General features: G+C 37.7%; 1 protein-coding gene across 1 annotated transcript in view; it reads right to left on the bottom strand.

Annotated features, from left to right (window-relative positions):
- LOC134795313 (F-box only protein 32) overlaps positions 1–11,220 on the bottom strand; it is a 38,908-nt gene extending 27,688 nt beyond the window's left edge. The window contains exons 1-2 of the mRNA XM_063767131.1: positions 11,006–11,220; positions 10,817–10,867 (exon numbers count right to left, since the gene is read on the bottom strand). Of these exons, the coding sequence (XP_063623201.1) occupies positions 10,817–10,867; positions 11,006–11,106 (152 nt within the window). The 5' untranslated portion in view covers positions 11,107–11,220. The remainder of the gene's footprint in view (positions 1–10,816; positions 10,868–11,005) is intronic.
- Between the last annotated feature and the right edge of the window lie 1,003 nt (positions 11,221–12,223).

Raw genomic sequence — 12,223 nt, forward strand, 5'->3', positions numbered from 1 at the left:
TGTCAATCTAAAACTATACTGAATATTCTTTTATTTTTATATTACAAAATCTGTGGTTAGGCAGATAAGTATCCGTAGTTCGGCCAAACATTTGATACTATTTTTGTATTATGCCAGTAGTATGAGCTACCCTATTGTCTGCATTCCGGATAAAGTAAGGACGCCAAGCAGGAAGAATTTCGTACATTGACCCACTATGTCCTATGTCCTATCTCTATCGCACACCTAAGTATTTGCATTTATACTTGGTCAAGTAGATATTGTCAGTAGAAAAAGGCGGCAAAGTTGAAAAATGTAGGCGCGAAGGGATATCGTCTCATAGAAAATTTTAATTTGACCTTCTATATTTAAACAGTGCATTTTGATGAAATGGAACTGTCTATGAAGACCAGAATGGAACTCATCTCCGATAATTTAATGACATTTTAAACTGTTTTGCGGCGTATTTTTTTTCTATTAAAGATTATGTAAAATTGTGTGGGTCCGTGTCTGCGCTCTCTCCGCTCTTTCGTCAGGCTCTCAATAGCTCCTTATATAAGATTCAGATTCAAGCGATAGACAGATACACCATTTCTTATTTCGATGTTCGCGATATAGCCCCAATGGATAAACTTCGAAATGTCAATCTAAGGCTATTCGATATAACGCTACAGTTTCACAACATTACCTAACCTAATCTGTACTTAGTTTAGTTATATTGTAATCGTTTTGTAAGAAGTTTCAAAACAATGAAAAAGTCGTCAAGCGTGAGCATCGATCGGTGCTTGAGATTAGCTGTTTGCATTCTAACTTTATTCTTTACAGTTTCACAACTAGAGTTAGACCAAGAAAAGTCTGCAACGAGATAGCACACGTAGTGCAAGTGTTATTTAAAATGTCAAACTTCTATGAAATCATGACGTATAAATAACACTTGTTACTGCGTATGCTATCAAAATCGCTGCAGACTTTCTAACTCTACCTACGGCTAACCGTCTATAACGAATTTAAAGTTCGAAGTTTGAAAATTTGAATCCGTTTTTAGGTTTATCGTGCATTTATGTGGGTGAATAAACTTTTTCTTGTAGCTCGTTGCCATGGTTACGGTCGCCTGAGTCACTTTTAAATCCTGGCTTTAAGTATGGTAATTAAAAATAAGCAAATACAGGGTTGCTTTTGTTATCAGAGACCAAACTTTGAGGGGTGAATATGTAGGTCATATTGAACTACTTTTAGTATGGGGCCAACCCCGAAATCGCGAAAAACATATCAGCTGTTCTATAGAATATTCCCCCGTCAAATACATTTCACCGAAATGTATTTGACGGCAGAATATTTAATTACACCAGTTTTATAAGCTTCACAAACACCAATCAATGGCCTCCTTGATCTCTTTTAAACTGTCCAAGCGTATACTTTATTCCATATACTTACTTAATTGCTAATATGTGACCGGTTTTCATAAACGTACGTATAAACAATACGAGCTAATAGATTATAATGAATTCTAACACCCGGCGCCATAAAGAATGCATTTTTTTATACGTCTTTGTTTACTTCCGTAAAATGGAACGCATAATAGAAAAAAAACGTACTTTCACTCTCCACTTTTACTATCTGTAATCAGTTTAATGAGCCTGATACAGAAGTAGCCTACATTTGAGTGGCGGCTATTAAATTTACAGTCTCCTTAAACTGGTCGGATAGCGGTTATTACGACTGCTCTATTCTGTTGACCAAGCTAAAATCAACTTTATTACTAAGTATTATGGTTCAAAATAGTAAATACGGAATGTTTATTATTGTAAATCCAGGCTGAATGCTAGAACGCTCAAGTCCCTGTCGTTGCATTTATGAGGCAATTGTGCATGTCGTTTTGTGATTTTATTTCGTGTCGCAAGGAAATTACTTCCGGTTATTAAGTATAACTTTATGGAAAAATATATATTATTATGTATAGACAGACATAAAATTGCGACATACGTAACGCATGTATTTCTTAACCAGAGTCGTATTTTTCCGCAAACGTGTTAAGTTGCGATATCAGGGTTAATTAACCTCTAAAAGCATAATAGTCGAGCCTTTCTATTTAACGATAGACATACAAGTTATATACTGTATTATATTTGTATATGGTTATAAACAAATACAGTAGAGTCCGGTTATAACGACGCCCAAGGGACCGCTGATATTACGTCGTACTAACCGGACGTCGTACAAAACGAACTGCCAATTTTAATATACAGTAGAGTCCGGTTATAACGACGCCCAAGGGACCGCTGATATTACGTCGTACTAACCGGACGTCGTACAAAACGAACTGCCAATTATTTTTTTAATCAAAATAATTACATAATTCTGTATTTATTATTACTTATGCGACAATCAAAGAAAAAAAAACATTTCTTTTAAAATATTTATTTACGTTAGTATTACGACACCTTGTCTGTTTAGAAGAAGCCACTTTTCAAGGTACGCGTACACACTCGTCATCCGCAAATTACTCGAATCCCGTAGAATAAAAAGTCGTAATTCTTGGGGAACTAGTCAAATTGACGTTGTTTTATCACATAGTTCCTATAGCCACCTTCTGTGTCCATCATCAGATCAGCTGGAAGGTACCAAAATAAATATTGCATTGTCACCCAACATCACATAATTATGTATGTGAAGTTAAGGCTCAATTGAATAATGGGAATTGTTTTATTTAGTTTGCAAGATTGCGAGATTACGAAAAGTCACATGACTATTTCATCCTGCTCCGTATAGGCAAAAGGGTGAGGGGAGTTGGGTGCGCGGGACGGAGTAAGCTTCTTACCAACAATTTATTTGTAAAAACTACGTCGCTCGTCGTTGTAACCGGACTTGACGGACGGATTTTGAGTCAATTTCCGTCGTTAAAAGCGATCGGTCGTTATAAGCGGAGTCGTAATAAGCGGTTGTGCTTTCATAGTAGCTTGTACTAAAACCAAACAAGTGCCTATACTTACGTCGCTATAAGCGGTTTGTTGTTATATGCGAAGTTGTACTAACCGGACTCTACTGTACTTTTATATAACAATAAAAGTTAATCTATCTATAAGACTTCCCAAACTCACTTAACTATTTGAATGGCTCCAATCTTTTCTTTAGCTTCTAGCATTTAGTGGTTAGTTGAGGTTTCTCCATAACCTTGACACTGACACCCGCCAAGTCCCCTCGCAACCCTGACATAGGACTAAAAATCCTTACATAGGACCAAAAATCCTGACATATCTGGGGAAATCGGTGTATGGCAACCCTACCCCTGAGTCTAGAATGTAGTGGCGTTATATTCATAGCTAATTAGCTATGAATCGTTTGTCTTTATCTGTCATTTTGACTTATGCATTTGTAAGAAAGGGACTAAACATAATTTCAACTAAATCAGACCCGTAAGGTTTTATGAATTAGGGGGTAAATCTACAACAGGCGCTAGCAATTGAAAAGTTTTTCATAAATCAAATCGGCACTGCATCACATATTAGGTCGGGACGCTTCACTTGGCAACCTAACTGACCTACTTTAGATATAATACAGACAAACATAAGGTTATACGGGGTGTTCGTCTAATTGGGGCAGTAAAAGTAAAAAATTATAAGAGTTGACTTTATTTTCAGAAACCACGAGATCAGATAAGAAAAAAAAACAATTACAAATTTTCTAAAGAAGGGTCTTTAGACTCTGTAGAGACACGCCAATCGCCATAAATATAATTTTAATTTGTCTGAAGAAACCAAAATACAATAGAATTAAAGGTCTCTAGACGACATCTATCTAAGAATAGAAGCCGGTAAAATCTGTAAACAACAGGAAGTCATTTTATCGCGGAACTGGATAGTATTATAGTTGTCAGGAAAATATTTATGGAACTGCAATATCTATCAACGACCAATGAAAACTTCGTCGTTTTATTTACCAATACGGCCGGTGCTCTAATGTCACAGACAAGAATATTATCATACAAAAAAATTGCCTTAAAACTGAAAAGCTAATAATGTAGTTTTTTTATCGGCCTGGTGGTGGTGGATCATAACTATCATAAGAAATTTGGTTTTTCCCCCACTACCCTGGGACTGCCACCCTGTATACTATTACGAAAGATCGCGTGTGAATCTTCTCTGCCTCGTCCAAGACACGTAAAAAATTAAAAATTGTAAAATGTTACTATTTCGTTCGTTCCATTCGGTCGTTCACTCTGAGGTTACTGGCTCCGAATTTCTAGCAATATGAGTGACTAACACTTACACAGTGGAATAAATAGCGCGAAGGCTAAAGCAATTGGCTTGAGTCTTCTGACGGATCAAATAATGATTAATCGCCATTCCTATGGAGGCAGAGATGTATGGCTGTATAAGCTATGCGGATTGTGGTGCATGGGGGTAGAAAGTAAATGAGTACGATTGGCCTTGGCTGAAATGTGAAACTCTTCTTTAGCCTCGTACAAGTTCCAGTAAAATACAGGACGTTAAAAATGGACTAAAAGGCTTCGAGAAAGATGGTACGGCCGTGCCTCTTTGTTTTGCTCGACTTGGCGGGGGCACTGCCGTGCCTCCAGATACGAGTTTTGAACTAGAACTTCATAGTGTCTCCTGGTAAATGAGACACAGTACCATTTTAAAATTGGTTTTGTAAGTGCAGTTCTCGACGTAATATATTGGCCTCTATGTATATGCTGCCACGAACCGATGACCGATGTCGTTATGCATACGTCTTTCCGAGTAAAGGCAAATTTTAATGAAGTATGTACTCGTATTAATGGCGAGATTTCCATTTGCGCAAATGAAAATGAACTCACACTCAACAATATGTAAATCAGCATACGACGCATTAAGGAAATGATTAAATTGTGACCCACTTTAGAATTTGTTCAATGACATCTGCGTAGATAAAACATTGGGCCGTGTGATAAGTGATAACTGATAAGAATTATAAGGGAATTATGAGATACAATTAAGTTTGTGTTTAGATGTATCGCTCGTAGATAAAAGTGTTTGTATTGTTTGTAAACAGTGTGTTGATCGAATTTAACCTGTCGTGAGTCATACTAACATTAAGCTTACAGTTTAACTCACGTATTTTTAGCCAAGCGGCAATCCTTTTTTGTGTTTAATGAATTTGAAAATGGAAATGGAGACTCTCCGAAAAATGTAGCACGAATGACTAAAAATGTATAGTTTTGTGGAGAATGTGGGGACGACCAACCTATTTGTTTTTGTAAGACCGTCGTGGGGCAATAACTCTCGTATTTATACGTAGACTACAAAGGTTGTCTGGAAGAGATCGCTCTTTAGCGATAAGACCGCCTTTTGTTGCCTCTGTCTTCATGTATTATGTATGTCTCTCTGTAAATGTTTTATTGAGGTTGTGCAATAAAGAGGATTTGTATTTGTAGTGTATTGTAGGTACATCAGCATCACTCAGAATTAGTCAGAAGGGCAGTGCTTTGCTCCTTTTGCTCTACCGGCTGCCTGGCTGCTGTGGGTGACGTAAATAAATATGAGTACAAACAACAAGAGAAGCGACTAAAAATGTATTTTCTTGGACCAATGGTAAAAGTAAAAAAAAAATCCATTACTTACCACTGGTAACAACTTGGTGGTAACTAGTGGGAATAACTCTGCTGACTAAACACAACTACCTGCTATACCAATACTTAATACCTATACCTTCCCAGGCACCCTCAAGGCGATGCACTCCCTAACCTCAAACCAACCTTGTACAACACAGCTATCCCAAGATCCCGAGGTTAGCAATCACCAAATAGCTTTGACTTTTGCCTTACGGGAGCGGCTAGAAAGGTCGGCCCGCACCTACATTTCTACTTAAGGTTGCAACTTGATAGTACTTTCTAGGGACTTAGGTTCTTTTATGTCTAAATGGCAATTATCTTGATTTAAGCGATACGGCTTATGGGTTTATTTGAGGGTAAATTCGGGGTTTGTAACCTTAAAATTACTTTTAGAGAAAGGTCGCAAACCGTTTCGTTTTGTTTGGTTTGGTTTGGGGTTATTCATGTGCGCGAAACTATTGGATCTATTTTACTTAAAATACTTTTATATTGAGTAACTTTTAACACTTTTAAGGCTAACTACGTCTAGGATGGTGTTTTTTCGATTTTTTTTTAACTACCTACTTAGACTAGGACATCAACTTTCGTCACTTTTAAATTTGTCCGCACTGTCCGCAGGTGTGTATAATCTTGTTAAACCAATTTTTAGCTTACGCTAATTGAAAATCATTTTAGTTTCGAAATTTTCTTAGGAACTATACAGTATAAGGTTCTACAAGGACAAAAGGTCGCGCAACGCGCATGTGGCATCCCTGGCGTCTCTAGGCTACGAGTTACGGCAACGGGCTTAATGCTTAATGTATGTTTCCCACCGACGTGTAAAAAGTTTCAGTTTCATGTTTATTTTATTTCTTGTTTATTGTTTACTAAGTAGAGTTCAATTGCATTTTTACTAAAAAATACTTCACACCATGCCTCTCCGTTCACACGATACCATGCTATTTCATTTGTTTACCCTATACTATAATGAGGAATTACTAATGTGAGTGAATTAATCAAACAATGACAGCTAACCACAGCTCTTGAGGTTATTACCCACTACAATATACCTATGAGAAATGTTTTTGTTTGTGTTAACATCAACTAAACTGTCAAAATGGATAGGTAACTACTGGTATATTTTGCTTTTGACCTCTGAAACTCAAAGAAGTATACTTTGTAGGAAAACAATGAGTAAAACCGTTATTTGCTCACTGCACACTTTGCCTCCAGCCTCTGGGAGTCTCTTGCTATGCCCAAGATTACAGAATCTTTCGTTTGTTTGTAACATTCGAAAGTCAAAGACAAAATTCGCAGTAAACAACCAACTTTGCTCCCAAAAGTGAGTCGCTTAACTTTAAACTCGGGTAAATGCATCTGTCAGATTACTGCGATTCTGCGACTTCGATTACTGGGTCTGTGCTTGGTCTGTGCGATTTTGGTATGTATTAAGAAAAGATAATAGGGTAGATATTTGCTGAGAGGGTAGGGTTGCCAGATGTTCGGGATTTGGCGGGATTCTCCCGATTTTTAGCATGTGTTCCCGATTCCCGACAAAGTGAAAACTGTCCCGAAAAACAGCTTCACGTTATAAAACAATAATTTCAAGTTCCGAACTGTCGTCGAGAGAACGAGCTGATGTAGTGCCAATAATGTAAAATATCTTGTTTTTAATACAATTAGGTACTTTAATTTGAATGTATTTTTTTTCCCGACTTAAGCCCCAAAATCCCGAAATATTGATAGGTATTGTTTCCCGATAATAGCGCCTTTTGATCTGGCAACCCTATGAGAGGGTCGAATGGATTTACTTACCCGAGTTTGAAGTTTAGCGACACAAGTGTCAAGTATGTACAGTTAGTTCAGCATCAGATAGATCAAAAAAGGTATATTATATATAGGTAAAGTGGCCAAATATATCGAAACACATCCTTACTATGTTGCTATTCTTGGTAACTCCTCATTAGGCGATCACAGTGGCGCCACATCCCCGACATCGGTGTGATAACCGCCTTATCTTTATCCACGGAAGCCCATCGTCCTGAGGCGTTATATTTATCCATCCTGTCGGGACTTGTTTCCGATCGGCATATTTGTTTTAATTCTACAGTCAGCTTAGCTCGATTTGGACGAGCGTGGGTGTGGGCTGTATTTTTGCCACAAAAGGAATACTTATTGCTTTAATTTATCATCCTTTGTTTAGAAGTGATCTCTTTTGTACCTTAATTACCTACTACTGTCTGTGGTTATTAGGTATCCCATTATCATCAGAGGCCTAGCCAAGATGACAGTCGTGCATCGACAAACGCTAAACGAAAAGAAAATAGTTTCGGGACGACAGATACTACGAAAAGTTCACGTGACTATTTCTATAGGTACTAGCGACCCGCCCGACTTCGCACAGGTTACACAAAACCTTAACGAATTATACGTAAACCCTCCTTAAGTATCACTCTATTGATAGGTGGGTGAAAACCGCATAAAAATCCGTTCAGTAGTTTTTGAGTTTATCGCGAACATACATACATACACACAAACAGACAGACGCGGCGGGGACTTTGTTTTATAAGGTGTTAGTGATTTAAGTTTCGATTGGCGTTTTATATCAACGATTGTCATCTTCTGTCAAGATCTGACGATTGGATTGTGGACAAATCACAGTTTCCTACAAAATCCCTGGAAAGAGCTATCACAATAAAGACCTCTACAGACGTCACATGTGGAATGCCCCAATCGTCATAATCATGGAAATTTGGCGTTCATCGCAATGACCTTTTATTTATGTAGACGTGTGACGTTCATAGTTGACAAAACTAAAATTTGATCCAACGATTTTGACAACTTGACAGGTTGGCGTCACCCATACGACTAACTAAATATAGGTTCCGGAACCTATATTTAATGGCTCACGATCGTGCGCCTGGTACCATATCTAGCTCAATTTACTTACATCTATGGTTCATCGTGACTTTGTTGCTATGAAACTAGTGCCTTGCCTATGTCAATTCTTGGGATTAGTTGCAAAGCGGACCCCAGGCTCCCATGAGCCGTGGCAAAAAGCCGGGACAACGCGTGGGAGATGACGATGGTGACTTTGTAGCTCCAAGACCTGTGCAAAGTTAGTTTTTTCAGACTCTACTTTCCGGCCTCTACCCCTCCTATACAGTGTCCGTAAGTTATCGACCCTTAACTTTCTGAACGCCAAACGGTGCATCCATTTGCCGTGCCACTGACGCCGACGGGGGTAAAATTTAGTTTTGTGAATAAATAATGCCAACCTAAAAGTGGGGTGTTTTTCAGTAAATTTTCATCAAAAAACGATCGACGTCAAATGCCGTCTTTGGCGTCGTTGTCACGATTTTGCGTGGACGTCAATTGCCGTCTGTGGCGTTCAAAAGGTTAACCTCCGAAGTCCCGATGTCCTTTAAAAAAGACAAAAACAAATCGAATTTGGAATTATAATGGAATGAAAGAAAAAAAAGGTTCCAAATTAAAACTGCAAAAATGAGTCTGGGACTTAGCAAAAATTGGGTCGTGTAAATTACACTTTAAATTGGCACACTCAGGTAGATCCCAAGTCCCAATTTTCCGCTAAGTTCAGCCAATGACAACTCTAGTTTGAACTTCGGATGCACTTTTTCCCTGACCCAGATGTAGGTGACCTGGGTTTTTAGGCCGATCGGTGTTATCGGAAAAGTTTACCTTTATTTTATACAGGGTGTAATCGTTAAGTGTGGCCAGGCGATAATTCCGTAAATATAACAGATATCAGAAAACTTCAAATTGATATCGAAAGTGCGTTACCCAATGAGTAAAATTACATTAATAACTTTTTTTAAATAAACGTAGAAATATCCCAAACATTAACTTCAAACCCTCCCATACATTTAGTACGACGACTCACCCCTAGAGATAAAACTGCTTGAGATTTATTATTTGCGATAATAAACTGTAATAAAATAATAAAACTACCGTTTATGAAATAATCAATTTAACATTTATTTTTTAATCACAACGCAAATTTTAAGAAAAGTTAATTTAGAAACATTTAAGAGAGTCCGTCAATGTATCGCACAAGAAGGGCGTCACTTCGAGCAACTACTGTAAATAGTGTAAATAAAAAAAGTACTTCCTTAAAAAATAAGTTAAATGTTAGATTTATTATTTCATAAACGGTAGTTTTATTATTTTATTACAGTTTACTATCGCAAATAATGAATCTCAAGCAGTTTTATCTCTTACGACACCGACGGCGTTCTTTGAGGGGTGAGTCGTCGTACTAAATGTATGGGAGGGTTTGAAGTTAATGTTTGGGATATTTCTGCTTTTATTTAAAAAAGTCATTAATGTAATTTTACTCATTGGGTAACGCACTTTCGATATCAATTTGAAGTTTTCTGATATCTGTTATATTTACGGAATTATCGCCTGGCCACACTTAACGATTACACCCTGTATATTTTCTTTGGCTGTACATTTACTCAACTCAATGGAATGTATATTTTGTTTAATGACCTCCCCCAAACGTCACCGATAATCGCATACGATTTTTAATACATTGCGGCATTTCGTCGATCGATTAAATTCGTTGTTCCTACTTAATCCAGCAATTATCTAAAATCGCATGCCATTTGTTGCCAAAGTCTGTAGCAGTCTTTAGTAAAATTTTGGAAGTTCCAGACTTATTCGGTGACATTCAAAATATTTTCAAAGGAATTAGGAACTGTACATGTACATGTACATACATGTACATTTACCATTTTTCACCGTTTACAGGATTTGTAAGTACTAAATCGATATCGCAGTAGAAGTTATTAAAGTTGTGGCGTGCGATTTCCCGTAATCACTACACCTTATAAAACAAAGTCCCCCGCCGCGTCGGTCTGTTTGTGTGTTTGTTTGTATGTTTGTTCGCGATAAACTCAAAAACTACTGAACAGATTTTCATGCGGTTTTCACTTATCAATAGAGTGATTCTTGAGGAAGGTTTAGGTGTATAATTTGCTAACCCGTGCGAAGCCGGGACGGGTCGCTGGTAAATTATGTAATAAACTTTCCTATTCCATCGAATTGACATTCAGGAAGCTGAAGAATTTCAGAGAGAAAATCTCTAATTCCACACTAGCAAACCCTTTACACATCCTACATAAAACCGGGCGAAGGACTCACGCACACACGCTCATAAAAATCAATACGGAACGAATGAAAACACAAACAGCTGATCGTATGCAACAAACGCTAAAGTAAATAAATGTTCCATTCACTTACCATGACTTTGGCTGGTCAGCTGGGTTATTATAGTTAGAAATAGCGGGATATCTGTAATACAAAATTGCAATATGTTAGGAAAACACTCAAGCAATAGCGTTAGATATTATTGAGGGAAATGGCCCGTGTTATGTTGCTGCGTTGTAGTGCAACGAACAAAGGATACAGTTATGTTATTTTAAAACTCACCTCTGCGCTGTACACTCTAGTACTTTCTTCTTTTCCCATCCCTCCTGTGTTTTGACCCATTCCTCGCCAGGTGAACGCCAGTCTTTAGAAATAAAAGGCATATTTTCGACACAAACACAAGTCCAAAGCGCGAGCGGATCGCCGCCGCACGAGCAAACGTCTACGGCGCGAGACGCGATTTGACAAGCTCGTTTGCGATGTGCTGTGGCTAGTTTGGCTGGAGCAAAGCAAGAAATGCATGCGTGCAAACGAGACGGACCGCTTAGAGCGAGACAGCGACGCGCATGGCCTTTGTTTTGTTGTTACAACGTCATAAACAGCTGTTTAAAAATATTGCGCAAAACAGGATTTGTGTATGTTTGAAAACAGTACTTGTTTTGTTTATAATTTTTATCTATGTATGCAAGTTGTAGCTGTATAATGTACCAATGACGATATCATAGTAATTAGGTATAATTAGTTACTTTATCAGAGTTTTGAGTACTTCCTCCAAGTTTTTACTATCGATTAAGGGCAAATAATACGTAATACTTCTCATAAGCCCAAATATTCCAAGATTAAGTACATAATTATGACTAAATATAAATAGGAAGTATTATTTTCTGCTGGCTCAACATAGTAGGGTTAATGAATGACATAAGTTGACATTTTTTACAGAAATGTCTTGAAATAAAGAATGATACTATAATATATTATATTACTACCAAAAACTACCATTTATTGTAAATGGCAACAATGACTGAAAAAAAAAATAGTTAAGGCCGTAACCATAATGGCCGTAACACACTATCGTACCGCACCAAGGTCATAACGACGCACCGATAAGTAAGAGCGAGAAAGAGATATCGCTTTTTCGCTCTTACTTATGGGTGCGTCGCACAATGACCTTGGTGCGGTGCGATAGTGTGTTACCACTATTAAGCTTGCTACATATATACTTCAAGTAAAAATATGCATTGCTGAATCAGCAAGTCATTCAGAAGTAAAGTTGGTCAAGCAGATCTTGGCAGTAGAAAAAGGCGCCAAATTTGAAAAATGTAGGCGCGAAGGGATATCGTCTCACAGAAAATTTGAATTTCGCGCCTTTTTCTACTGACAAGATTTGCTTGACCATCTATATATTACTGGCCTTATTTCTGGATTGCAAATTAAAATTTCTGTCGTCATGGCGCAACGCATACCTAAATAATATTGTTTTCATCACACTCGCTCAGTAAA

Source organism: Cydia splendana, chromosome 12 (assembly GCF_910591565.1).
Source record: "Cydia splendana chromosome 12, ilCydSple1.2, whole genome shotgun sequence".
In the NCBI taxonomy this organism is placed as follows: domain Eukaryota; kingdom Metazoa; phylum Arthropoda; class Insecta; order Lepidoptera; family Tortricidae; genus Cydia; species Cydia splendana.